General features: G+C 58.7%; 1 protein-coding gene and 1 long non-coding RNA gene across 9 annotated transcripts; one reads left to right on the top strand and one right to left on the bottom strand.

Moving 5' to 3' along the window:
* Positions 1-25: 25 nt before the first annotated feature.
* CDC42BPG (CDC42 binding protein kinase gamma) lies at positions 26-21,439 on the bottom strand. Of its 8 annotated transcripts, none has more exons than XM_036927853.2 (38): positions 21,151-21,439; positions 18,521-18,612; positions 18,357-18,440; positions 17,882-17,977; positions 17,389-17,537; positions 16,764-16,857; positions 16,301-16,501; positions 15,927-16,175; positions 15,413-15,492; positions 14,591-14,688; positions 14,420-14,500; positions 14,028-14,134; positions 13,754-13,933; positions 13,373-13,465; positions 13,115-13,233; positions 12,966-13,038; positions 12,638-12,744; positions 12,441-12,555; positions 12,095-12,243; positions 11,924-12,012; positions 11,650-11,702; positions 11,465-11,563; positions 11,313-11,372; positions 10,934-11,039; positions 10,528-10,661; positions 10,312-10,451; positions 10,135-10,216; positions 9,213-9,429; positions 8,175-8,237; positions 7,456-8,055; positions 6,252-6,349; positions 6,084-6,168; positions 5,832-5,952; positions 5,647-5,713; positions 5,308-5,431; positions 5,115-5,203; positions 1,946-1,976; positions 26-482 (listed from the first exon to the last, which is right to left on the bottom strand). In XM_036927853.2, the coding sequence occupies exons 1-38, from the start codon at positions 21,308-21,310 to the stop codon at positions 349-351; spliced, it is 4,719 nt and encodes a 1,572-aa protein (XP_036783748.2). In that variant the 5' UTR covers positions 21,311-21,439; the 3' UTR covers positions 26-348. The 8 variants fall into 8 exon arrangements, with proteins under 8 accessions (XP_036783748.2, XP_036783728.2, XP_036783753.2 ...); XM_036927833.2 differs by having other exon boundaries at positions 5,596-5,713; positions 21,151-21,438; XM_036927858.2 differs by having other exon boundaries at positions 5,115-5,200; positions 21,151-21,438.
* Positions 18,945-26,770, top strand: LOC118933863 (uncharacterized). Its single transcript, XR_008999149.1, has 4 exons — positions 18,945-19,051; positions 19,632-19,836; positions 26,310-26,467; positions 26,643-26,770. It is a non-coding gene; the product is annotated as an uncharacterized LOC118933863 (long non-coding RNA).

The following is a 26,770-nucleotide window of genomic DNA, read 5'->3' as shown; positions in this document are numbered from 1 at the left end:
GAAGTAAAAGACACAGTGAGATTAATTGGAAGTATATCCAAATTTTATTTCTTGTAATCAATAGAAAAATTATTAATGATGATTTATACTTTATCCACACAAAGTCTTTGACATCTGGTATGTAATTTATACTCACAGCACATCTCAATTCAGACTAGTCACATTTCAAGTGCTCAGTAGCTACACGGCCGGGGGGCTCCCATATGGGATGCTGCTGCTCCCCAGCACGGTCACAAGGAAGGAGTGGCTGCAGCAGGATGGATGGAGGACAAGATCATGGGGGAGGAGGGTCCAAAGAACTGAGAGGCTTGGCAGTTGGATCATCCACATGTATATGGTCTCTAAGAATTAAAACTGGAAAAGGATGGGGAGAGTGACAGCAAGCAGGGGAGCTAGAATTATCAAGAAATGAGTGATGCATGGGTGGCTGGGAGATGTCAGAAACAAGGCAGGTGGTATGAGCTGGTAACTTGAGTTCAAACCTGAGCAAAAGGAGAAGGGAGGAGGGTGTCTGTAAGGGGCAATGAGGATCAAGGACACCTCCCACCTCCAGGCTGGTGGCTGGAGGGGTGGTGAAGGTCTGTGGGGCACAAGGAGGGTAGCAGTAATGACCTCAGGGAGGGCAAACTGTCTGCTAGAGCCAGAGGGTTAAGGACTGTGTACAAGAGGGTGAGGACATGGGGGATTTTGCTGAAGAAGAACCATCACCTCTTGAGGGTACAGTAGACAGCCATCAGAGCTAAGGGTGGAGAGAGAGTCAGAAAAAGGGGTGACCAGAGCTATGGAGACCCTAGTCGGCTTGAGTCTCTTGCAGTGAAACTGAGCAACATGGAGGAAGGGCAGAACTAATTCTGATGGTCTGGCAGCGGTGGGGAGGGGCCAGCTGAGCATGTGAGGGCGCAGAGGGCAGAGCTGCCACCATGGGTACAAAGCCCCCTGAGACTACTTGATGCCCACTGATGGGAAGAAGGAGGCTGGGGGAGTGCAGTCCTCCAGTCTCTCTGTCTGGGCATGCATGGAACACACTGACAGATGCAGCCTTATGGGGGAGGGGAGGCAGTCAAACGGGAATTCACTCTCTATTTTACAAAAATAAAAATTGTGAATCATTGCAGTTAAAATTAATTTAAAATAGCTTCAGCGATGTCATATTCTTGACAAAATAGTTAAATCTGAATTTAATGAAGAAACCATCAAATATAAATTGTAGGTCAGTCTATAAAAGAACTGTCCTGGAACCCTTAAAAAGCATTAATATCAAGATAGGCAACAGAGAAGCAGGGGGCAGAGAAGAATTGTTCCAGATTGAAGGAGACTAAAGAGATGCGACAACCAAATCTAACACATGATCCAGAATTGGATGCTATTAAAAATGGTGTAAGGAACATTTTTGACACAAGGAACCACAGACTGGGTGGCTTAAATAAGAGAAATCTATTGTCTCACAGTTCTGGAAGCTAGAAGTCTGAGATCAAAGTGTTGGCAGTGATGGTTCCTTCTGAAGCTGGAAGGAGAATCTGCTCCAGGTCTCCCCCCGCTCCTGGTGGTTTGCTGGCAATCTGGCATTCCTTGGCTTGTAGAAGCATCAAGCCCATCTCTGCCTCATCTTTACATGGTGTTCTCCCTGTGTGTGTGTTTGTGTCCAAACTTCTCCTTTTTTAAAGGACACCAGTCATATTGGATTAGAGCCCACCCTAATGAACTCATCTTAACTAATTATATTTGCAATGACTATTTCTGAGTAAGGTCACATACTGAGCTATTTGGGGTCAGGACTTCAGCATATGAACTTCAATTCAACCCATAAAAGACTGTCTATTAGATAATATTGTTGTGTTAATGTTAAATCTCTTGAGACAGTAACAGTGGCTTCTGGTGGCTCCTTAAGTCTTAAGAGAGGCCTAGGAAATATTGGGGTACACAGTTCAAGATATCTTCAACTTACTTTCAGATGGCAGCAGAATACTGCTCTGTATCTGCATATATAGGGAAAGATAGGGAGGAAAAGCCAGAGTAGCAAAGTGCTAGCAATTGGTGAATCTCAGTGAAGAGTTTAGGGAGCTCACATTCATCTTCCTGTAAGTTTGTAATTTGTCAACATAAAATGTTGCAAGAAAATTAATTTTTAAAAAACTGAAAATGTTTTGGCAATATCGTTGCTGGGCACTGGGGAAACAGCCGTTTCTCCAGTTTGGTGAGGAGGCTGGAGGCCTTAGCTTGCAGGAGGCTTCTCAGCGTCCCTGCTGGGCCCTCTTTGGGCTTCTGTATCTCTATAGGCAAAGCACACGTTTACTGAGTGGCCAGAGGCACTCGTCTCACCAGAACCTCCCATGATCCCCACTTACAAATGGGGTGCTGCATCCTCTGTGTGCCCTCCAGATCCCCTTCTGCCCTGCTCCGCCCTGCTCAGCGGCCCCAGGGCTGCCGTCTGCCTGCTGCAGTAACTGAGCTCTAGGGAACTCTGGCTCTGCTTGGGTTGGGACAAAAGGAGGCAGAAGACAGAGGGAGGGAGTAGAGTGAGGTGGAGGAAATGATTTCCTGGGTTGCCTTCCTGCTGGGCCACGTCACACCACAGCCTCTTTCTGCCCATGGCCTGGCGGTATAACAGCTCCCCACTATTGCTGGGGCTCAGGGGCACCGCCACTCCTGGGTGGGTTCCCTTACCGCTGCCCACACTTTTGTAAACCGTCCCTTTGCTATTAGACTCTCCTTATCTACCCTCATTTGAACATGTCATCTAGTTCCTGAAAAACCAGGAAGACAGCCTGGTCTTTGACTGCCCCTGATACTCCCACTCTCCCCTCTGTCTCCGATCCTCCCATTTTCTGAACCGCGGGAGACAGATCCAGGAAAGGCCAGCAGCTTACAAAGTTGTCTTTATTGGTTTCTTACTGCCTCACAGAGTGTCAGGGTTGATCCCTCCTGGGACTATGGCATTTAGGGAGATAAATACTTATTTTGCCCCCCACTCATCAGTAGGGGGAAGTTTAATAAAAATAGTAATATAATAACAATAATAATGACTGTGATCAATAATAAAATGCCCCTTATGATCCCCTAATACACAGCTGGTTGAAGCTTTGAGAAAAAGGATCCCCCTTTCTGGGAAGGGCCAGAGTGTACCCGGACACCCTCCAGTGGCCCCTGTCGGGTGCCCACCTCCCACCAAGTACCCTCATAAATACCCTCCCCATGCCATCCCTGTCTAGGAACTCTCTCCCCCCTGGGCAGGTTAGATGCCAAAGTCAGTTGGCTCATGGAGCCCTGCCCTGTCCCCAGCCCCATCAAACTCATCCCCAGAAAGGACCCCAACTGTGTTCTCCCTCTGCTCGCGTTCCCCACACTCTTTCATCTCCCTCCTCCTCCTCGTGGCTCCTCCTCCTCCCAGTGGCTCCTCCTTTATCCCCCCTCCTTCTCTGGATGGCTTTGTCACCACCTCCTTCCATTCACTTGCCTCTCACCCTCCTTCACCTACATGCTTCCCTCTCCTTCTCTCTCCTCCTTTCCTCTTATCAGAGCCTCTCTTTCCCACCCTGACTTGGAACATACACTGGGATATGCCCCAGCTTAGCCTCACTGGGGTCTGGACAGTCCAGAGCCAAGACCCCAGACTGTTCCACAGGACCTGGCCCTTCCCCATCCTCACCCTCTCGTGTACAAGCCCCCTGGAGCTTGACACTGGAAATGAAAGCCTTGGCACAGTCACCCCTGGACATCAGAGCAGAGGGGCCCCTAGGGCACAAGGGGGGCCACTCTGTTCCCAGTTGGGCACAGCCTGGAGCTGGAAGCGGAAGGGAAAGAAACAGATGAGGGCTGGGAGTCAGGCCCCCAAGTCCTGGGAACCCAGGCCAGCCTCCCAGTTGCTGCCTAGCCCAGCCCCTCCCTGAGTCCAAATCGCCACATATCCCGGACCAGCCGGAGCGTGGCATTCCTTAAGCTGTTTGCTCCCGCAAACCTCAGTCCTGGGATTGGGGTGGGCCCTGCCAGAGGGTGTCAAGGGGAGCTCTCTGATTTAGGGGCTGGGGGGAGACTCCGGGGCCGTTCTGAGACCTGGAGGGGAAAGAGAAGGAAGTCAGGGTGGAAAAAAGAGGGCAGGACTCTTTCCTCAGCAGGCCAGCCCCTCCCAGGGGTCTCCCCAGAACCATCACCCACTGTAGCAGGGCTCTTGGAGGAGACCAGATGTGAGGTGGGGGTGAGGGTACATGAGAAGAATCTGGGGAGCTCCTACTTGACCCTGGGGCCCAAGTCAAAGTCCCTTTGTTCATTCATCCTGTTCTCCATTCAATCAACAGAGGCGCTTCACTCCCGGCAGTAAAACATCCTGCCATCAAGGAGCCCACAGTTGAGGAGGGAAGACTGGTACCCAATGAAAACCACAGCACAGCAGGATTGATAGGGATGGGGTGGAGGAAGGGGGGCACTGAAGGTAGCGCCAACCCCAGGGAGGCAGTGACCACCTGAACAGGCAGCCAGAAAGTGATATTGGTGCAGAGCCTGGACGGTGGCCTGGACATTAATCAGGTTCAGGACAGGAAATGGCATTCAAAGCAGGAGTGGGTCGGGTGGGGGAACAGCAGGAGCAAGAGCCCGAAGGTGTGAAATAACATGGCAAGTCCCAGGGCTCTGGTATGGCTGGAGTAGGGATAGCAGTTGAAGACGTGGCTGGAGGGTGACTGGAATACTTCCCTGCTCCCCTTAGGTCTTCCCCTGTCCCCAGAGTGGATCGCTCCCTCCTCTGACCCCTCGCCTACCGGCTGGGGCCTCTACTAAGAGTCCCCAGAGCGCCACTTCTGTGGCATCTCCCCACATGCCCAGTACTGTGTGGAGGTATCATCACTCATTCAGGTCTCCTGATCAGACTTCATTTTACAGGTGAGACAAGGGAGGCTAGGAACCTCGCCTGTGGCCACACTGCTGGGACAGTCAGCCAAGATTCCCACTTAGGATGATCTGCCTCCAGGCCTCTGCTGGGGCCAGCTGTGGGTGAGACAGGTTAAGAGTGTGCACCCCTCTTAGGATCCAGGGCTGGGACTGGTTCAGCCTCAGGGCCCAGCACAGAACAGAACTGCCTGACCTCTGAATGAGGGAGACCCCCTCTCCCCCCGCTGGCTCACCTGTATCAGGGAGGCTGCGGGGCTCAGAGATCCCTGGGAGCAGGACACCGACTCGTTGGACAGAGATGTCCAAGGCTTCCGCTTCACTGCTCCAGGAACAGAACGAGGGGACAGAAATCCAAGGTCAGATTGGACGCGTTCAAAGTGGGTGGAAACTTGGGGTAGGCAGTAGAGGCTATGGGGCTGTCCTTACTGGGGTCTGCGTCTCCAGCGAGCCCATCGCTGCCCATGGAGGCTGGGCGCCTTGGGGCCTCGGAGAAGCTGTGGGGCCGCTGCGGGCCGGAGCTGCGGGCGCTTCGGCCCTTCCCTTCCGGAGCCTGTTGTAGGGACAGTGCGGACTGGCTGCAACTGGCGTAACAGACCAGTACAAACCGTACTCAGCCCCGAACGGGGACCAGAGGAGGTCCCGGGTCCAGGTAAGCAGAGGCCCATGATTGCTCCGCCTCACCAGGGAAGCTTGTGATTGGCTCTGGAGGATCACCTGAGACAGGTCCCTGGCCCTGGGCTTCCCGTCGGTAGGGCCCACGTGTACCAGGTGATTGAAGTTGGTGGGTGGTGAGATGAGCTTGGAGCGCACAAAAGGGTCCTTCAGCATCTCCCTGCGGGCGGAGGGGTCGTTGAAGGGGGGCACTGAGGTGGGGCCTCCCGGCTCTCGACCCGGGGTCGTCCCGCGCCGAGCAGGGAGCCCCGCCCAGCGGCCGCGCCGCGCACGCGCACCTGCGCCGCTGCTGCCGCTGCTCCTCAGACAGCCGGAAGAAGAAGCGGCGCTTGCTCTTGGTGCGGAACAGCTGGCGCCAGCTGTTGTCGGTGAGGTCGGGGATGTCGAACTCGTCCTTCTCTGTGGGAGAAGCAGAAAGCTGGGCGGTGCTCAAGTCTCCAGGGCCCCAGTCAGCTGGAACTCAGGGTCACACACCCGGGTGCATAGGTGGATGCACACACACACACACGCGCGCGCGCACACTCCCTCACCTGCCAGCAGGTTCCTGAGGTAGGTCAGGCGGACCTTCTCCGTGCCATAGAGGAACAGGGAGCCCTCTGGGTTTAGGGGTCGCACCTGAGGCAGCAGGCACAGAGGTCACGCCATGGTATACCCTACTGCACCCCAGTCCAGACCCAGGGTTCTTGGCAGGCCCTCACCTTCTTGAGTGGCACCGTCTGGACCCATTCTGCTTTCCTTACATCAAATACATCAATGGAGTTCTCGCTGAACACTGTCAGGTAGGGGGCTGCATAACCTGCAGGATGGGAAACTGCCTGTGCTGTGCAGCCCCAGGCTCCTCTCTGGGCTTGCTTCCCCCTCTGTATCAAGGGAACACCCTGTGCCCTGCCACAACACAGTAACTTCATGCCCAACCAAAGGTCCTTCCAGTTGCCCCACCCAACTTCCATAACCAATGGGAGATAAAGTCACGGAGCAGCTGGCTATGTACCATGCCAGGCATAGTTCTAACCACTCTGCATATTTTCCCTCCTTTGATTCTCAAACAACTCTGGGCAGGTAGCATTATCACCTCTAACTTAGAAATGAGGGAATGGAAACCCCAGAGCTGAGTAATGGCCAGGGTCACCCAGTGGTGATTGAGAGCTGGAAACTGGCCCCAGGCAGAGTCTGGGTCCAATGCCTACACCCTGAATGTCTGTGCTACACCCAAGCCACAGGCCCCACCCCAGAAGAACCATTGCTCATGAAGGGAGCTCTGTCCCTCTCTTCCAGCCCGTGTGCCACCACACCAGTTATTACCTGTGTTTGTGAATGTGGATCCCCCACTGACCCTTTCGTTCATTCGTTCATTCATTCCTCCAAACATTCATAAGCCCCTGGGGTGTACTTGTCTGGGCTGGGCACTGGATGTGATGAAGAAACCAGCCCCAGCCCATTCTGCAGGCCTTCAGTGTGCCAAACCAGTCATTCCAAGGTGCTAAGAGCCAGGGCAGAGGTTTGAACAAAGAGGAAGAGGAGCAAAAAGGAACAAAGGACCAATGATGGAGGAAGGAAGGGCGTGGAGCATGACAGCAGGACTGACAATGATAGCGATCGCAGTGGCTGTCTGTGGAGGGCCTGCCAGCTCTAGGCCCTGACTGGGATTGGGGCTGGACTTGGTTAAGTTTGCTAGTTACAAAAAAAGAACAGTCTAGGCAGGGGGATGAGCATGAGCAAAAGCATGGGAGAAGCAGACCCATGTGAGCCCCGAGGGCAGAGTAGAGTGTGGTCAGGCAGGAGGGTAACACTGGCCTCCAATGCCAAGCTCAGGAGTTCAGGCAGGATCCTGTCTTCCTCTTGTCATGTGGGATACACTGCAGGTGCCTGGCCCCACCCAGCCTGGCTCTCCACAGGCCTTACCCCAGCCTGTGGGTGCTGCTGGCCACAGTAGCTCAGGGATGCGAGACTTGCGACCTGCACTGTCCATGTAGACCCCAGCAGTGGTGAAGAGCAGCAGGAACTCACTAAGGCTGACCTCCACGGCGCCGAGTGCCTCACCCAAGCCCCCTCGAGATGGTGGCAGATCCTCAGGTACCAGACCAGTCCCCAGCACCAACGGCGCAGCCTCATTAAGCAGCGGGTAGAGCAGGAAGGCCCCGGCTGCGCCCACGCACAGCCGGTCACCCAGCAGCCCCAGGCTCTGCACAGGCGCAGGTGCTTGCAGCTCGCGGATGCGGTGCTGCCAGGGCCCCGGGCCTGGGCCCAGCTGGTAGCAGAGCACCTGGCGCTTGATGGCCATACAGAGCACAGGGGTGCGGGCCTGAAGGATGCGTCCGGCTACCAGTGTCTGGCAGCCTCGAGACTCAGGGATCTTGGTGCCTGCCACCTCTATGTTCTCCAGTGCAGCCACGGCGAAGAGGCGCACGCTGGGGCCTCGACCGCACAGCACGACCAGAAGGCCTACAGTGGGGATCACGGCCAGCCGCTGCACCCGCCGGCACTCGCCCACCTGGAAGATGTCTGTGGGGTGGGCAAGGAAAAGTGTCAGTGATAGGCGGTTGGGCAGTCCGGTGCCCATCCTCCTCCATCCCCTGGGCTGGGCCCTACCCCGGTCTGCCATAGCCCAGCCTGGCACATACCATTGCTGTGCAGGTGAATCACAAATAGTCCTTCCTCAGTGCCCAGAGCAAGTCGTTCCTGGTCTGGCAGAGGGAGGGAGAGGGTCAGGTGTTAGAGACCCTCCAGCTGCAGGAAACTGGCAGTCTGTGTGTCCTTGCTGAGACACAGTTTCCCTGACGATATGGGGGTGTCCCTGCTGCCCCTGTATTACTGCACCCTTCTCTCCCAGAGTCTGGACTGGCTGTAATGGGGAAAGGCCATAGGGGCAGGGCAAGAGGCCCCACACCCTGAGCTTGGGCTTTTGGGTAAATCATATCACCTTGGTTTCCCCTTTGTAAAGTGGAGACAATAGTGGTACCAGAGCTGCTGTGAAGCTGTGAGGAGATGAAGCAATGCAGGTGGGTGTTAAGCTCACAGCAATCCTGGCTCAGGAAATGCCCTCACCCTCCGGCTCCTGACGAATGCAGGAGACCGGAGGACCCGTGCAGTCTCTCCTGTGGCTCCTGCCCTGAGGGACTGCAGGGAGAGGTGTCAGCTCACCAGGAGGGTTGGCTCAGGGCCCAGGCTGCTGGGAGAAGCCAAGGACCACAGCTGCCTTGCCTCTAGCCCAGCTGTTGGTTATGGAGGCCCTGCTGAGCACCAGGCTCCTGGTTGAAGCAGCAGTCCCGCAAGGGATGGTGGGAGGCTTCGCCACACCCAGCCCCCTGCCGCAGCCAGCTGCTGCTGCTAAGAGAGCCTGGCCTGGACCCCTCCTTTGTCTCTTAGTAAAGCCTCTGCTCTTTTTATTCACTTGAGATTTTTTTACAAAAAGCAGAAACCAAGGCACAGAAATGGTGTGGCAGAAAGCAGGCCTCCAGTCCAGCCTGGGCTGCTTGCACAACCATGCTCAGGGGAGGGTGGAGAAGGATACGTGTGCAAGGCAGAGTGTCCACAGCTCATGGCTGCAGGGACTGAGAAGGGACATGGGCCCTCGTGACTGTGTCCAGCCAGCACCATTCCTACAGGCAGGACTCCTCCCCCAGGCCTGCCCTGGGCAGTGCCCCTGGTACAAGACTCACCAATGATGGCAGCGCACAGCGCATGGGGCAGCAGCGGCAGCCCATTGTCATAGGCCTCCTTGAGCGTGTATACAAGCCGGGGCCTCGGCTGTGTATCCTGCAGCAGCCGCTGCAGCTCACCCAGCACCTGCAGCCAGCGCTCCCGCTCGCCCGCGCTCTCCGCCAGCAGCAGCACGGTGCATGTGGCTGGTGGCACTGTCAGCTGGGACGCCGTCACCTGTGGACAAGGACCCAGGCTGGAGCCAGCCATCCTTCCTGCCTTCCCTCTCCCCAAGCTGACGTGAGCCCACCAGGTGTAGTGCTGGGAGCTGTCTTAAAGCAGGTGACCAGCAAGACAGGGCGGTCAGACAAGCACATGGGCAACTCCAGAGCCCTGGGCCAGTGCTGTCATAGGGACAGGACGGGACAGAGCAGGGCCCCCTGACCAGGCTAAGTGATGAAACATGACCTCCCAGAGAAAGACACTGCTGGAGCCTGGGGGATAAGCGGAGTAACCAGGAATGACTGAGGTTGGGAGGAGCTGGAGGCCTGGCAGGAGGCCGAACAGAGGGAACAGAATATGAAAAGGTCCACGGTCACAGGGCATTTTCGGGGCTTGAGAGAGCAAGGTGGGGCAGGGCAGAGAGGCTCCAGGAAGAAGCTGGCAAAGCCTGCAGGGCAGAAAGGTGGGGCCTCAAGGCCACTGTCAGGAGCACTCTGGGGGCAACGCGGAGCCACAGAAAGCTCCTAAACAAGGCAGGGCACAGTCAGCTTCGCAGATGAAAAGCTCAACTGTGGTGCGAGAGGGAGGCTCCTGCAGCTATTTGTGTGGAGGGAAGGGGTCAGGATGAAGAGGGCAGCCATGGAGACAGAGGAAGGTGGCTGGAGCGGTGCCAATGGGGAGACAGATGGTGGCCCAGCCCATCCGGCCCCAGGCACTCACCCTAAAGATGCGTGGCAGGTCCTTGGATGGGGCGTGGATAACATCAGAGGCCAGGACAGGGGTGGCCGAGAACTGGGGGTCCCTGGGAGGTTCATGGAGCAGGTCAGGGGTCACACTGCCCCTGGCTGCCCTCCTAACCCACTCATCCCTTGTCCCCTGTCACTGCCTGGCACCCACCTCAGATCCAGCACCTGCAGGAGGGCCCCATTGGCCGGGCTGAGCCGTGGGTCAGGGGCATCAAATAGCAGCAGGCGCGAGTCACTGAGGGTTGCGAACACTCGCTGCCAGCCCCGCCGGACGCCGGAGGGCCGTGGCACCTAAGGGGAAGGCAGGCATGGGAGGGCCCGCCAGGCTCAGCCGGCCTACACACGTCCCCATCCAGCCTAAGCTCACCGACAGGAAGCCCTCATAGGCAGTGCCCCTGCCTGTTTCAGGGTGCACTCCCAGGGCCACGTGGAGGAGGTCGGGGGGCACGGGGCAGGGCGGAGCCTGTGGGGCACAAGTCGAGTGACAGAAGTAGCCGCAGACTGTGGGGAAAGTGGAAGCAGATGGTGTGAGGCTGGTGAGGACGGCCCAGGACCATGACTCTGGGCATTCCCAGCCCCAGCTTCCCTGAGGCCATGGGAGCACCTGAACTGTCACCAATTCCCTGTCAAGTGAGAAAACAAAGAAAAACCCAGCAGAGGGCTGGGCTGATAAACAACATTGTGCCTCAGGTTCAGGGTCATTCTCATCCCTCCCACCTAGGGCTGTGCTTGGTGCATGAGAGACGGGGGTGCGGGCAGGGTGCGCGGCTCACCGTCACAGCCCAGGCCCTGGCGGCCCAGGCCCAGCATCAGCGACGTGCAGCGGAGGCACTTGGTAGGGGATAGGAAGCTCCGGGGACGCAGCATGTGTGAGCCAGGCTGGGGAGGAGGGATGTGCCCATTACCCATGCCTGACCTTGGCTGCCCAGGGCCCTGCACCCCACCCCAGAGGCGACCCTAAAGTGTCAGGTGGGACCAGGAAATGAGCCAGGTGGCTGAATGAACTCTGAGCCCCAGCACTCAAACTCACTGCCACCACCGCCCCTCACATGGTTTGCTGGCCACGATGCACGCAGAGACCTGAGCAGGTCCTTGGAAACCTGGCAGAACGGCTTGGTGCCCCCACCCTGCTCCACCTCCCCAGGCACTGACCTTTGCAGGAGGACCTTCTGCAGGGGCTGCGGTGGCAGCAGACACTCTGGGGAACACAGCCTGTGGAAAGGGTGAGCAAATAGGTGAGGGGCCGAGGTGGAAGGTGGGCTGGTTCCAGCCCCCGTCCCCAGCCGTGACCCTGTTGTCCTCACCCCCCGGCGTAGGCTGCGGCGGCCCTCTGGCCTAAGCTCTGGCTCCACCCCAGACCTCGGGGCCTCTCCTGAGTTGCCAGGATCCTTGGCGGATTCTTTCTGGGGATTGAGACGGGGGCAAAGTCAAGGCCCTCGTGCCTCTCCCCAGGACTCTTCCCCAACCCATGCCTGCAAACAGTTCTTACCTCTGGGCTCCGGAAAGACAGGAAGGGAATCAGGGAGTTTGAGGCCTTAGCGTCTGCAAACAGAGGGCGTGGGGCACTGGTTACCCAGCCCAACACCTTTCCCGAGGAACCAGGACCCAGCAGGGGCCTCAGTGTTCACCTCCGTAAAATGGGGAAATGACCACAGGCTGGGGTGGGGGGACTGGTATACACCAAGCGCTCAGTAAGCACTGCGTAACAGATGAGGCTGGAATCTGGGGCTCTCTTCAGGACAGGCACACAGACGGCCACTCACCCCCCGGCCCGTGGGCCCGAAGCTCGTCCCGCAGTGCAGCCAGCTCCTGCTGCAGGCTCTGGTTCTGCCTCTTGGCCTCCTGTAGATGGCTGGGGGAGAACCAGGGGGGCGCTCACCACAGGCCTTTGCAGGGTCCCAGGCACCCTCATCAATGCCTGCCCCTGGTCTCACCTCTCAGCTCGCAGCTGGGCCTCCTGCACCTGTGTCAGCCGCTCTTGCAGGCTCTGCTTGGCCCGGATCTCAGCCTCCAGCGCCGACTGCAGCTCCAGCCTGGCCGAGGCCTCCATCTTCTGCAGCCGCCGTGCCTTCCACTGGTGGTCCTGGTAGGCAGGGGGAGCCTGGCTGTCTCAGAGGCCATCAGAGCACACCACTGCCCATGCCACCTGACCAGACTCAAAGCCCGGCTCTACCAGACTTGCTGTGAGCTTAGGCAAGTCACTGATCTGTGAGTTGTGTCCCCACCTGCAAAATTAAGCTATAGGCACCCCCTCCCCTGAGGGAGTCTCCAAGGACCCACCAGAGGCCGGGCAGGGAGAGTCTGAGTGCCCACGTTCCGCAGGGACTCCAGCTCCTCGGCCATCTTGGTGGCCAGGGCCTGCAGGTAGCCTCTTGAGACCTTCTCGTCATTCACCCTGATTGGGAAGGGAGCTCAGGGTCATGGGCTGGGCTCTCGGCCCCCAGTGGGCTGGCCTCCAGCGCCTAGCCGGTACCCACCAGCTGAGGATATCGGCAATCTGGGCCTCCCAGTTGCTTTCCGTCTCCCGCCGCTCGCCCTCCAGCTGCTGCTTGCTCTGCTGTTCCCGCTCCAGCTCTTGCACCAGCTGTGGGCCAGGAGGGAAGGTGGGGTCAGTCCCCAGGGGCCCCAGCACCCCTGGATCCCGTGTGTGTCCACTCTTGTCCACCCATTACAGCGGCCCGCCAGCTGTGAGTGCTCCAGGGCAGGAGAGACAGCCTGCCCTGGGGCTCTGGCCACCCACCCCACCAGCTCACTACCTGCCCTACTGCCTGCCTGCCTATTCTGCCCTCCGTCTGCCCCACTCACCCGCTCCTGCTCCTGGCTCAGCCGCCGGTTCTCCTCCTGTAGCTGGTGCAGAACCTCCTCCTTCCCACTCAGCCTGGAGAAGAGCAGATAACCAGGTGACCCCCAGCTCAGGCCCACACCCAATCCACGGCCCCAGCTGCCCAGCTCACCCATGGCGATGGGCCTGCTCCAGCTGCACACACAGGGCAGCCACCTCCTTCCTCAGCTGGGCTTCCTGCGGCCTCTCTGGTGATCCTGTTCCATTGGTCTCTGAAGTGGTGTGCACAGTCTTGAGGACATGGAGAGAGGGCAGGGAAGGGCCTGAGGAGCCATGACCCACCTTACGCCTGCAACACGGGCCTGGCCCTGAGGGCCCTGAGTGGCTCAGGCCAAGGGAAATGCCACTGGGAGGGGTAAGACCTCACTACCTTGACCTGGGAAGACTCCTTCTCGAGGCTTCGCTGCTGCTGTCTCCGGAGTTGTGTCACCTCCCGGTTCAGGGCAGCCACCTGGGCCTGCAGCTGTGATAGATACAGAGGCAGCCCGCATTGACCTAGTTCACGCTAACCCTCTGCCCCGCCTTGCTACATGCAGACTCTCAGGCTCTGCCAGTCCCAGCTGGAGTGGGGGCGGCGAATCCCTGGCCCACCCCACCTGAAACGGCATCCCCTTGCTCAGGCCTGTCAGCCACAGGGGCAGGTGCAAAGTGTTCTTAGCACCTCACCCCAAGCTCCCCAGCCTTCCTCCAGCCACACTGAGGGGCAGGGGGCAGGGATCTGCTGCTGTCCCCGACCCTCTCCATCACTCACCTCCCTCCTGGCATCTTGGGTTGCCTCCAGCTGGGAGCCCAGGGCCTGCGTCTGGCTGGCCATGGCCACCTCTCTCTCCTGGGCCTCCTGTAGCCTCTGGAGCAGCTCCTCCTGCCCCCCCTGGGCTCTGCACAGGTCTTGCTTCTGCACCTGAAGTCTGGCCTTAGCCTCAGCCAGCTCCTGGGGGGCAGGGTGGGGAGGGCACGGCATGGGTCAGGATATGGACTTCCTTAGCATGGAGCCCTGGGCCACCCCCACCTCACCAGGCCCTCACCTGTAGGAGTCGGTCTCTCTCCTGCTGCGGGTCACTGGTCTGGCCTGGGCTACCAGCAGGAGGCCCATCCATCTGGGACAAGGGGGCCTTGTTGTTCTTCAGCATCTCTGCCAGGAATTGTCACTGAGACCCACACATACTGACCACCTTAGCCAGGGGGCACTCCACATGTGGTATCTCAAGGAACCCTTGTCATAGGCTGAGCGGTGGATCTCCTTGGCTTATTTTCTATATGCAGGCTCAGAGTTTAAGCTACTTCTCTAAGACTACACAGCACATACAGAACAGGGGCAGGATGGGAACCCAGGTTGAATTCAGGTATGCTGGGAAAGCAGCTTAGCCACCAGGCTGAGGGTAGGAGGAAGAGAAGGGGCGGTAGGTGGGGGGATTACCTGCCAGCCTGTCCTGTAGGGGCTGCACCTCTTTCCGAAGCTGCTCTAGCTCCCGGCGGTCTGAGGGGCTCTGCAGGGCTTCTGCAGTGAGGACACCCGCAGGTGAGGAGCCGTCGGCAGCAGCGGCCCTGGGTCAGACCCGCACGCACAGCCTATCTGGTTCCCCTGTACCTTGGAGCTTCCGGCTCATCTCCATTTTCTCCTGCTCCAGACAATGGAGTTTCTGCTCCAGAGCAGCCAGCTGCTCAGAGCCACTCTCAGGGCCGGGCCTGGGGAGAGCAAGGCAACACAATTTGGCAGAGACCCCGTCCCCCAAAGCCTCCCCCATCCTCCTGCATCCAATCATTCATTCACCCAAGAAACAACAACTGTGCATCAGCTTTTTACCCAACCTTGGGCTCTGTTCTGGAAAGAGAAACACATCAGACCAGACTCTGCCCTCAGGAGACCCAGGGGTAGCAGCCCAAGGCAGGGAAATGGAGGCAGTAACAGGGCCTCTCCCAAGAAGTGCCAAGAGGACTCTGAGATGGGCCCAGCTGGCCCGCACCCAGCACGCTCTGGGCACTGGATGAGTGTGGGCCAGTCGCATTCGCCTGCGCCTCAGAGCACCCTCTCACGCCGGACCTTGCTCAGTCTCAGGCTCCGCAAATGGAATTAGGTCATCCTGCCCATTTTATACAGAGGCACAAAGTGAGGCTGGGGGACCATAAAGGCTCTTCCAACTCCAGGCCTCTGGGCCCAAATCTGGTACTCTCAGCCTGCGGTGGAGGGTACCACGAGGGGCAAACGCTGCAGCAGGACTCGGAGGGCATATGGGTGTGGCTTCAGCGGGACCCTGAACCCTGGCAGGCAGCCTCCTGAGGACTCAGAGCTCACTTCCTGAGCACCTGTCACATGCGGCCCTTTTCCATGGTCCTGATGGGCTACACTCCCAGCACCCACAGGTCAAGCAGCCCCCCAGCTTCCCACAAGGTATGTACAGACTAGACTTACCTGGCTGAGGTATACGTGAAGCCCACAAATGGCAGGTGGTGGCCCGAGAAGGCCCCATGGGAGGGTGGCGGCAGAGTCCCCTGCAGGAGGGGAAGGAGATTCAGAGTCAACAGGCACAGCTCCAGGCAGAGGCTCGAGACCCAGGACGCCCCCTGGGGCTGGGAGTGGTGACCTCCTGCTCAGGTGGGAACTAGGAGGGTACCTAGTCCCCACCTAAACAGACTGCAACTCCCATGAGTCCTTGAGGTTATGGCCTCCCAGGCACTGCTGGGGATCTTTATGCCACCTCTGGTGAATAGGATGACACCCTGGAGGTCAAAGGACCCCTGCTTGCCACAACCCACCTTGGTGCAGGTGAACCAACCCAGGTGAACTGTAACTCCCATGAGCCTCTGAGGTCCGGAGGCCTCATCCCCAGCCCAGTAACTGCTTTCGGGAATGAGTTGGGGGTTTCCCACAGTCAGCATGCGATGGTCAAGGCGGTTTCCCTGCCGCAGTGAGACCCACCACTCACTGGATAGTTGGGGGTGTCATCGTCCACGTCAAAGTTGGAGGTGTCTATGGGCCCGCGAAGCTCAGGGATATAGGGGGCAGTGCTGGTCGCCAGCTGCTCCCAGTCCACGCCTTCAAAGAATGGGTGGTTCCGGAAGTCGTCCAGCCCCCCACGGCCCAGACGCTCCTCCTGACGGCACAGTAGCTGGCGGATCAGGTCTTGGGCACTGGCTGGCACGCCAGGCACATCCAGGGGAAACTGCAGGTGGTCCTGCAGGCCCAGGGGAGAGGTGTGGGTGGGCATGTGGAATCCCATCCCTGCCTGCGGGCATCCCCACCTGTGCAGACTCAGGAGTCCCACTGGCCTCCCGGAAGCCCAGAGCCTGGTGGCCAGACCTCATGGTTCATGATCTTGCCATAGGTTTCCACCAGGGATTCAGCATAGAAGGGCGTCTCCCCAAAGAGCAGCTCATAGGCGCAGACTCCCAGGGACCACCAGTCGCACTGTTGTCCATAGTGGCCCTTGCCCTCCTCCATGGCCTGTAGGATCTCAGGGGAGATATAGTCTGGTGTCCCCACTGCTACAGACGAATCCACCTGTAGGTGGTAGTGTTGATGACACCACGAGGAAGGACAGTGTTGGGCTTGGCTGAGGCTGCTGGCCCCTCACCGTGACCGCAGGTCTGGGCCTGGCACCCCCACTTGCTAGGGCTCGGCTGGCCTGGTGTCTCCCTGCCCTGGCAAGCCCTTCCTTCCCCTGGGAATCTGATACCCTCTAGGCTAGGCCTGGTGCCTCCTATTCCCTTGGGAGCTCTCCCAGCGGGTGTCCCCTGACCCAGCTCTGGGGCGAGGTCCTTACCATACCACTGTTATTGAGACGCAGACAGGAGCCAAAGTCAGCCAGGCGGATGTGCCCATTCATGTCCAACAGGACATTGTCAGGCTTGACATCCCTGAGGGAGAAGAAGGAGAATGAGGGGCTTGACCTGAGGGTATGTGCATTTAGGACATGCCCGGGTATGCATGCACCAGCATGTATATGCTCACACGTGTTCCTGTGAGCACATGACAGTAACATGTGTGCAAGCATATGGGAGGTGAGAAGGCTGGTGGCCAGGCTTCCTGGCTCCCAAGAAGAAAGGAAGAAGATGGTTAGCCTGGGGAATCTAATCCTTTTGGATGACCCTTGGAGGCAGCAGAGGGTGCCGTGGGGGATGCAAGACTCAGAGTTTCCCAGGGCAAACCACAACTCAGCCTCTTGCCAGCTGAGTCACCTCAAGCCAGGTGTTTACCTGTGCCAAGCTCAGACTTCCTTGTCTGCAAAGTGGGGACAATAGCAGCCCTCATCACATAAGGTTTTGATGTGAGGACTCAAAGGCATTGTGCATATGAAGCACCCAGCACAGGGCCTGGCACATGGTGAGTGCTTGGCACATGTCGTAGTCCTTCGAGCTGGGGCAGAGTGAGATTTTGGGGGTCCCCACCTGTGCACATAGCCCAGCTGGTGCAGAGAGTGGATGGCCAGCACCATCTCAGCCAGGTAGAACTGGGCCAGCTCAGGTGGGAGGCGGTCCTCAAAGCGGCTCAGCAGAGTGAGGAGGTCCCCGCCAGCATAGTAGTCCATCACCAAGTACTGGGTGGAGGTAGGGGCAGGGTGAGAATGATGGGGAAGGTAGAGGCACCTGCACCAGGGCCCCACTTCCTTCCCACTTCCCAGTGGTCCCACTGGGCTCTGGAAGGCAGGGCTATGTCTCCCAGCAGCAGCTCTGGGGCAGCCAGCAACCAGCTGGAGTTCAAGCAGGAGGCTCTGGTCCCAGGAGCTGTGGGAACTGGAAGCTTCCTGGCCCCAAAGGAGGGCTCTCTCTCTTTCTCTCTTTCTCTCTCTCTCTCTTTTTTTGGACCCAGTGCCTTTGGCCCCCAAGGACCTTCTCCGTTGTCCCCAGGCAACCCTCCTCCAATATCGCTGAGTATCCTCACCAGGTACTCCTCATCTTGGAAGGCATAATGCAGAGCAGTCACCCAACGGCTGTCCCCCTTCACCAGAACATCCCGCTCCTCCCGGAAACAGGCCGTCTGCAGCAAGTTTGGGAAGCAGGGGTTGCATGGGATCAGAGCCCAGAGAACCCACCTTGCCAGCCCAGGGGATGGAGAAAAAAATCACTAAGTCGGGGAGCTTGGATTGAGGTTGCCTGCATGAGCCCAAGCCCATGCTTTATGGCTCTGAGCCTCAATGTTACCGTATGGAAAATGGGCACTCTGCTTCTAAGAAATTAAGAAGAGCTTACTGTAAGGAAGGGATGGGGAAGGTTGCAGCTGTTGGGGGCAGATTCTCTGCCTGTTCAGGCCCTGCCCGCCCCTCCCCCTTCCAGGGCATGCCCAATGCCTCCTTGGAAGTGCATGCCTCCCCAGCCCATCTGCAGAGTGCCAAAGCCCCATCAGACCCCAGACTGACCTCGGCCCTCTTCAGCATCTCCCATTTGTGCAGCATTTTCATGGCAAAAATCTGCCCACTGTCCCTCTGCCTGACCACAGCAACCTGAGGCCAGAGGGAGCACTGGGGTCAGCCAACCTGGGTGCGAACACCCTCCTCCCACCGTCCCCAAGCCTCTGGCTCACCTCCCCGAAGGCCCCTCGGCCGATGACCTTCAAGATCTCAAAGTCATCTCTCTGCAGCCGCAGCTCTTTCACCTTTGTTACGAAGGGGCTGGCTGGGGAGCACAGGGTTGGGCTCAGGGAAGGCTGGGAGGGTCCCAGGAGCTACAACTCCCATGAGGCCATCCAAGGGGCTGATAGGCACTGCCGCTCAGTCAGACATGATCAGGAAGCAGGGAAGGCAGGGTCCTGGCTCTGCTGACCACCTGAATCCATGGCTTCCTGACCCCTGTCCCCAGATTCCAGGTGACCCTCATCCCAGGGGCTGATGGAACTTGTAGTCTCTCCCAGCCTGGGGGTTGACCCTGGCTGGCCAGGTGACCCTGGGGACATGAGGATACCATTCCCACCCCCAGCTCACAGTTCTTGGCCCCCTAGCAGGACCAGGCTGGGGCCTGTCTTGGGAAACTGGACAGGCAACATTCCTTGTCCCCAGAGAGGCTTCTGCCATTGAGGAGCTGTGGGCCCGAGTCCTGGGACCCTGTGGGCACAGAGGTATCTGGCTGGGGGTGAGGCCTGGGGCAGCCCGGGAGGACAGGTAGAACAGTGGTTCTGCAGGGCTCTGGGAGCACAGCCTGTGTTCCCCAAAGGGCCTCCTCCGTCTGGAGGCACAGGTAAGTCTGCCCAGGTTCTCACAAGACTCAAAAACAGAGCCAAAAAACCTTTCCCTGGCGCCTGACGCTGGCACCTGAGGGTGTGAGGACTCAGGGTCTCCTCCAGGCCTGACCAGCCCGACAGCTCTGCCTCGTGATCTGGACGCGGCCTTCAGCTGGCGAGAAGTAGCCCCGTCCTCCCAGTCCCTGATGTTCCCATGAGTATCTCCAGCCCCTCCCAGACCTGGGGGAGGGAACTGGGGCCTGGGAACTTAGGGAGGCATGAGTGACCAGTAAGGGTTGGGGGCAGCTGCAGTCTGGCTCGCTGCCTCAGTTTCCCCCTGCCAGGTGGTAAAACTCCCTGCCAGCTGGGCGGGGCTGTGGGTGGGACAGAGAGCTGCTCCACAGGTTTATCAGGCAGAACCCCCGCAGCAGGGGCGGTGTGGAAACCTCCTCACAGAAATTAATTGTTTCTTTCCCAGGTCTGTGTACGCAGCTGGGGAGGAGCAGCCACTGGCCTGAGGGGGAACTGAGGCCAGGATGGCTACCCATTAGCCAGACAGGGGCCAAAACCTGAGGCCCACAGCCAGGATCCAGGCCCCCAGGACAGATGGCCCAGTCCCGATGCCTTGCGGCAAGTGATGGGGGCTCCAGGCCGGAGCAAGGACGAGTTGGTGCAGGAGTGGAGTGAGTCACTGCCCTGAAAGTTACCTCGGGAGATGTCAACAGACAGGCCCCCATGCCAGGGTCCCAGGCAGAGGTGCCAGAGGCAGGCAGGGAGGAGCCCGTGAGTGTGCAAACACACACGTGTGTGGGTGTCACAGGGGATGATGATGACATGGACACACATGAGAATAAGTTGCGGAACTCCTGGGGAGACAGGCCCCCAGCAGAGGCAGGGGCTCTTTGCCCTCACCTTAGAGGAAAGGGCTGAGGCTGGGGGCCAACTCACTGGCATGTCTCACAGTTCCCCAGCTGTGCCAGGCCAGGCCTTGCGCCTGCCCTGGGCTCAGGAGTGGCAGGAACACTAGAAGACCACTGGGCAAACAAACATCCATTTCCCTTAGCCTCCTGGCAAGGCCCCTATGCTCTCCTCCCCAAGGCCTGCCCAGGTGTGACCAGGGAGCCCTAGTGTTGGCACCGGTACCCACACTGGGTTCAGGGTCACCCCAGGCCAGCCACTGCCAGTGACTCAGATGAGTCAACCAGGAAGGGGTGCAGACCCACCTCAGCCAAGGTCCCCCTCCCTGGCCCTGGGGAACAGCCTTCAGGAAGCCTGGCCAGTGGCTTGCACAAAGAGGCTGAGGTTTGTTCCTGAGTCCAGTCTGGGGTGGTCTTGTGTGCAGGGAGATGGAAATGTAGGGGGCTGGAGGAGGGTGATAGCTGCAAGTGTGCAATACCTACAGATCTGTAAACGGCAGTAGGTGAGTGGAACAGCCAGTTGGTTGGGGGTGCTCTCCAGAGTAAAGCATAGGACTTCCTAGGCGTCTTCATGAACCATGTATTATTTGAGTGTCTTGACATGTCTGTGTGGCATGTGGGAGATTGAGAGACCGTGTGTGTTAGTGCACGGCATGCAAGGGGTCTGTGTGTATGAGTGTGTTCTCACTGGTCAGGAGGTATGGCTGTGAGCGAGTAATCCTGGCCATGAGTTTCTATAGAGCCTGTATTGTGTACACGTGTCTGGTGTCTATCCCTGTGACCAAGTTTGTGTGTGTGTCTGTGTGAGATGCGTGTTGTGCACGCGCTCCGGGTTCTGCAGGTGAGGAGGAGTGTGTGTGAAACGGAGCAAGGGTAAAGTATGCAGGAGACAGAGGGCCCGCGGGTCCGGTGGCACGTGTCAGGGCCGGTGCCGGGCGTCTGCGAGGACAGCCTGTGGACGCAGATCCCTGCCGGATGGTCTGGAGGTGTGGAGCGGGTTGAAGGGGGAGAGGGTCCCGGCGCCGTGTCCCTAGGGTCCCAACACCCTCGGTCGCCCCCCCGCCCCCCCGGGCCACTCACCCCAGCTCAGGAACTGCGCTACGTTGCGCTCCCGCCGCAGCGGGGCGCTGCTGAGCTCATGGTGCAGCCCCAGCAGCAGATCCAGGAGGCCGTCGAGCCCGGGTCCGCCGCCGGCCTCGCCCCGAGCCAGCCGCTCCAGCGCGCGCAGCCGCCGCTCCATGGCCGCGGCCGGAGCCCCGCGCCCGGGCTATAGCCGGGCCTCCGGCATGCCCGCCCGTCGGTCTGTCTGTCGCTCCGCGGGTCGTCCGCGCGTCCTCCCCCCACCCTCCCGCCCGCCCCGCTGTCACCTTCCTCCGCGGCAGACTGCGCGCCCTCACCTGCGCGCTGCGACCCGCCCTCCGCCCCGCCCCCGACGGACGGACAGGTGAGCGCTGGCCAATGGGGGACGCGACTGGAGGTGAGGGTAGAGGGGCGGAGGCTCGGGGGGCGGGGCCAACCTTCGGCCAGGAAGTTGGGGGGTGCGGACTCCAAAGAGTAACCTGGGAGGGGCAAGGGGTGTCCGGAGGGAGACAGGCAGACAGCCTAGGTCTCCGCACGGCCCCAGATCCAACTCTACCCTAACCTAGGTGGGGAATTCCCGGGGCACTGCAACTTCCTCCGTCCCCAGGGACAGCAGCCACTTGTCTCTCAGCTCAGGGAGAGGGGCTGGGGATGCCCGCGGCCCCGGAGCCGGACGGGAGTTGTAGTCCGCTCCCTCCCCGGGATGCCGGCGCGCTTGGCACCCCCGTACGAAAAACTAGGTAGTTTCTGATTTCATTGCATTTGCATTATTACAGCGGATCTGGGAGTCAGGCAGGTGACAGAGATGGTTACACCCATTTGGCAGATGGGCACATTGAGGTGTAGGAAGGAGTGAGTGAGGAGGGGCTGAGGAGAAGGGGGCCTGACAGCTAGATTCTGGAGTGGGGCTGGGCTGGTAGCTGGCCTAAACGTGAGGGCCAAGGAGAGTCCGAGCTGGGCTGAAGGAGGTGGCAGAGGGGAGGGATTGAATCTGTCCAGTGGTATTCCTGACTTCTGACCAGCTGTCTCCAGCTGGGCCAGGTCAGATGCCATGCAACTGCCTCTGTCCCAGAGGCGGGATCAAGGGGCAGGGCTTTTAGTGGCTTCAGACAACAAATTCTTCCATTAAAAGATCTCTTTGGGGATTTGGCTCCCCTCTCATACAGGCACCCCCTTGATTCTAGACAGGGCCAAGTTGCCAGCTCTGAGGGAGGAGGTGCTCTCTGAATGTGGAGCTCCGCTGAGCCTACTTGATAGCACCTACGAGCTTCCCAACAGGTCTCCCGTTGATGTCCCCAGAGACCTGCCCTTTGGCCTCATAGCGCCTGCCATCTGTGACAAAGGGAAACAGAGTCGGGCTGTCTCACTGAAGTCGTCCAGGTGGGGGAAGAGGCGTCGGGATTCAAACCCAAGTCTGGGGATCACATCACTGCCTCTGTGTCCTGAAAGGGGTGGAGGGCGGGAGTTCAGGTGGTGCGACTGAACCCCTCCAGGCTCTCACCTGAAGCACTCTAGGCCCTCTGTGTGGAGGTGGAGCAGGGGTGGGGCCCTCGAAAAGGGTTCCTGCCCTTGAAGGCCACAGGGAGGTGCCAGAGACCAGAGGAGGGCCAGATGCTCAGGGTGGGACCAAGTTACCATCTCCTGGAGTAGTAGGGGGTAGGGAAAGGGTCCTGGGTGGGAAGACGGGCCATTTCTCATTACCCCTCTTAGGCACGCTGACCCCCAGCCCCACCCCACCACAGCCCCCAGGGGTCAGTAGTCTCAGGCCAACTGGGAAAGCCTCCGGGTGCTGGCTCACTCCTTATGTGACCTCGGTCAGTTTAACAAGTCCATCCCCACATATTCCAGTTCCAGAGGAGAAACTGAATCCCAGAGGGCAAAAACTGTCATACTGAGGTCTGAGTGGGGCAGAGCTGGGACTGGCACTTGGCACTCCCCACCCATTTGGTACTTAATTCTGTTTAGTCCTGTATTTTTTTTTTGGTCACATCCTTGTTCAAAGCCTCAGTTTCCTTGTCTCTAAAAGGGGGTCCGGTTTTCTGCCCACTCCTTTGCAGTACTAAGGTCAAAAGCCTTTAAGACTGTGCCTGAACACCTGCTGCAGCCCTAGCCAGCAGCCAGACCTCCAGCCCTGCCATCCAAAATGGGCCCTGCTTTGCCCCAGCAGCTCTTTTCACGGATCCTGTGTAAGCCAGACTGCCAGGGCCACAGAGGCTTTGCCCCAGGGAGCCCTGCATGTGGCAGGGACCCTGGCCCAGCTCGGTGTATGCTCAGAGGATAAGTGAGTCTGAGCAGGAGACCTCCACCACCCCCTCTTCCCTCTTCCTCTTCACCCACACCTCAGTCACTGCTTTCCGGATGCCCCCCCAGGTGCAGGGCACTGGCCCCCCATGACTTCTCCCCATTCTCAGCCTTTGGTATTGAGGTGCTGGCACTAACTCCTGGGGACAGATCACGGTGATAGCAACTTGCATTCCAGCAGGGCTTCTTAGCATTTCAAAATGACTGCAGATGCTATCTTTGCAACCGGAAAGAGTTATTATCCCCCCACCCCCTTAGCAGCTTAATACCTTGAGGCTGGGGAGGTGGGAGGTGGGTGGTACTGACAGCCCTGAGTTCCTTTCCCAGTTTCTAGGCCTAAGCCAGTGCCTGGCAGTGTGTTGTGCTGAAGCTGGGGACAGGGGACAGGGAAAGGCCAGCCTGCAGTGGATTTTACTTAGGATTCTGTGAAGGGCCTTAGATGGTGAGAAAAGGAAACTGTCATTTCAGCAACCCAGGCCTAGCACAGAGGATGGTTCAGATTGAGGGAACCTCAAGGAGAGGGGGAAGGCGAGAGCCCAGTGCAAGCCAGTGGCAGGGAACCCAGGTTTTCTGACCCCCAGAGTATAGCCCTCCAGGTCGAAGAGGAGCCCAGACCCAAGGCAGGCTCTGGGGTCTGTCACCTCCACAGCCACATCTCAGGCCTCTGGGGCCTGGTCTATGGCTCCTTTTACCCTAGGTTGAGACTCAGCCCTGGTGGCTGAGGATGAGCCTCTGCCTGAGGAAGCTGGCTCTCAGCAGGTGCTCCTGAGGGCTGTCTGGGATGGCAGCCACCTCTGCCCTTGGCCACCAAAAGGCGAGGACCCTCTCCTGCCCTAGGGAGCCAGGAAACGAGCCTGGCTATGGGGTCATAAGGCCTGCCTGCCATTGACCAAGAGTGTAGGCTTGAGAAAATCACTTTCTGGGTGGCTATTTCTGTGTACAACTGAGAACTGCTCCAGCTCAGGAGCAAGGTTCCTAATAGTATACGGAATGGCCACCAGCGGTCGCCGGAGCATGTCTCTCTAGGAAGGGTATGTGGTTAGAGGGGTAGGGAGCTCCTGTGAAGCTACATTGCTACTCAGGAACCTGGTTTTTAAAGGTGTCTATTGGGGTGGCTTTGGGGAAGGGGCTGACAAGTGATGGCAGGGTTGAAGGTCCCCACTTCCCAAGCTAGTCCTTGGCGGTCACATGTTTGCTCCCCTGCACCCCCCCACACACCGGGAGTGTGTCCTTTTGAGAAGTCCAAAGCCCCAAATCGGTGGACATATGGTGATTTCATCATCTGGCTTTTCTTCTAAAGCCCTTCTCTGTGCTGCTCCAACACGCCACAGGGGCTCCCACGCTCCACAGCGCTGCAGCCTCACGTGGTTTTATAATTATCCGCCCCTCTGGGTGTACAGGAAGCCAGGCTCAGAGCCCCCTTTAGACACCACCCCTCCATCCCACGAGCACCACCAAGTCTGCGAGCTGCTTCACGGAAGGGTGGGTCCTCCTCTTTGTTCTGGGAATTGGGTGGGGTGCTTGACTCCCAGCACTAGTCCTAACCCGACCCTGACCAGCCACTCTGGGCCACCTGAATTGGACACCTGCCCTCTGTGCTTTCCCACCTCATGGGCCTGGACTGGTGAGGGGCAGGACTGGCGGCGAGTGTTAACCTGTCACCGTCTTGAGCAAGTGCCAAGAGCCCACTGGAGATAAGAACAGGACACTGAACTGGGTTGGTTCATGGCTATTTTTCTGTTTACTGAAGTGTAAAAGGACTGTTGATTCTGATGAGCTCTCATGTGGAGCCTCACGGTACACCTGGGCTCTGAGGCCTCACGAGGGCAGATGGCCCCAAAGGCCTCACTCCAGGGGCTCCGAGGGCAGGTGGGAACAGCTCCTTTGCCCCAGACCAGCCTCTGTAGAGGGGGTTTCCCCTAGGATCCCGGCCAGCTAGGGAGCTGGGGAGGGGGAAAGGAGGCAGAGGCTGGCTCTCAGGAGGGTGGCTACACCTCTGTCCACACTCATTGGTCCCCCCTGAACCTCCATCCCAGACTGGGAGACCCTGAGCCAGGGGTACAAACTCCGGGCAGCAGGAGGCAGGCGCCTGCCCTCGGTCCCTTCAAGCCTCAGAGCAGCAGTCACTTCCTGGAGTAGCCCCGGGCCGGGGCTGTGGCACCAGGTGTGGAAAGTGCCCAGAAGCCCCCGCACTGTACTGGGGGCAGCTCAGTGGAAGGGCAGAGCGGGACGGGCTTCTCACGCCCATGCCGAGACTGGCAGTTCTGTTCCCCTTGTGCTCTAACAGCTTGAATGCTCTACCCGGAAATGGAGGGGCCACCCCAATCCTTCAGGCCCCTGGGCTGCAGTGACAGCACTTAATCTTCAATGTCGGTTTTTCAAAGCCATGCCTGTAGCTGAGGTCTTTGGGGGTGCAGTGAGTTGTATGCTTTTTTATTTTGACGTATACTTTTGACACCTACAAAGGTGGGGCTCAGGCTGTGGAGCTGAGCAGACCCGGGTTTGAATCTCCTCCCACACGCACATGCTCTGAACCCAGCACCAGACCAACCCTGAGGGGGGCCCAGTGAGCTCCCGCTACCTCAGAAACCGGCCATCAGACTGGATGCCTGCCACACAGGCCACCACACACAACCTGGCCCTCACAGCCCATTGGCACCTGTTTGCAACCTGCCTTTTGCTACGAGTGGGCCCTGAGCAGTCTCCCCCGACCCGCCTCAAGGCTTATGCTTCCATGGTGTGCCAGCTCTCAATTTGTCACCCTTCCCTCTGCTGGTACAGTCCCCTATCTGTGACATCTGCAGGTCCCACCCCTCCTGTGTTTTTGTAGCTGGTTTATCTGCTTGGTCTGTCTTTAGAGTACCAGCCTCACTGTCTCTAAATGACCCGGGGGGAACCCAGTGAAGCCTCCTGCACTTAACCCGTCCCAGCCCCGAGAGCCGCGTGGGTGCCCACCGTCTGTCCTGTCGGGCAGAACCCAGGCGGGAGGAGCTGCTGTGAGGACCTCAGGAGGCAGGTAATTTCTCCCAGACCCAGTGGGGGACCGCCTGGTTCTCAGTCACCAGAAGTGCTCCCAGCCTCTTCACCCCACCCTCCCCCAAAGTTAACTACTGCTAAGCTCCCACCTTGCCCAAGCAAAGGGGTCGCCAGCCCTGCTGGCAGGCCGTAGAGCTGCTCCCCCACCATGGCAGGCTTGCCAATCTGTCCCTGCCAGCGTCTTGGCCCGATGCTCTGCTAGCATCCAGCAGGCCCCTAGAAGAGATAACTAAGCACCGGAAGCCAGCTTCAGCACAATTATACTTTTTTAATTCAAGAAAAA

Source organism: Manis pentadactyla, chromosome 9, assembly GCF_030020395.1.
Source record: "Manis pentadactyla isolate mManPen7 chromosome 9, mManPen7.hap1, whole genome shotgun sequence".
Classification (NCBI taxonomy): domain Eukaryota; kingdom Metazoa; phylum Chordata; class Mammalia; order Pholidota; family Manidae; genus Manis; species Manis pentadactyla.
Note: the sequence above shows the minus strand (reverse complement) of the source record. Positions and strands in the feature narration are given on the sequence as shown.

Excerpts from the sequence above, each read along its gene's own strand:
- CDC42BPG (XM_036927833.2), bottom strand. The coding sequence starts at position 21,310 with ATGGAGCGGCGGCTGCGCGCGCTGGAGCGGCTGGCTCGGGGCGAGGCC. Across the intron at positions 13,466-13,753 it reads CCCAAGATGCCAGGAGGGAG|CTGCAGGCCCAGGTGGCTGC; the intron begins GTGAGTGATGGA and ends TATCTATCACAG. Across the intron at positions 10,217-10,311 it reads CTGCAGGTGCTGGATCTGAG|GGACCCCCAGTTCTCGGCCA; the intron begins GTGGGTGCCAGG and ends TGAACCTCCCAG.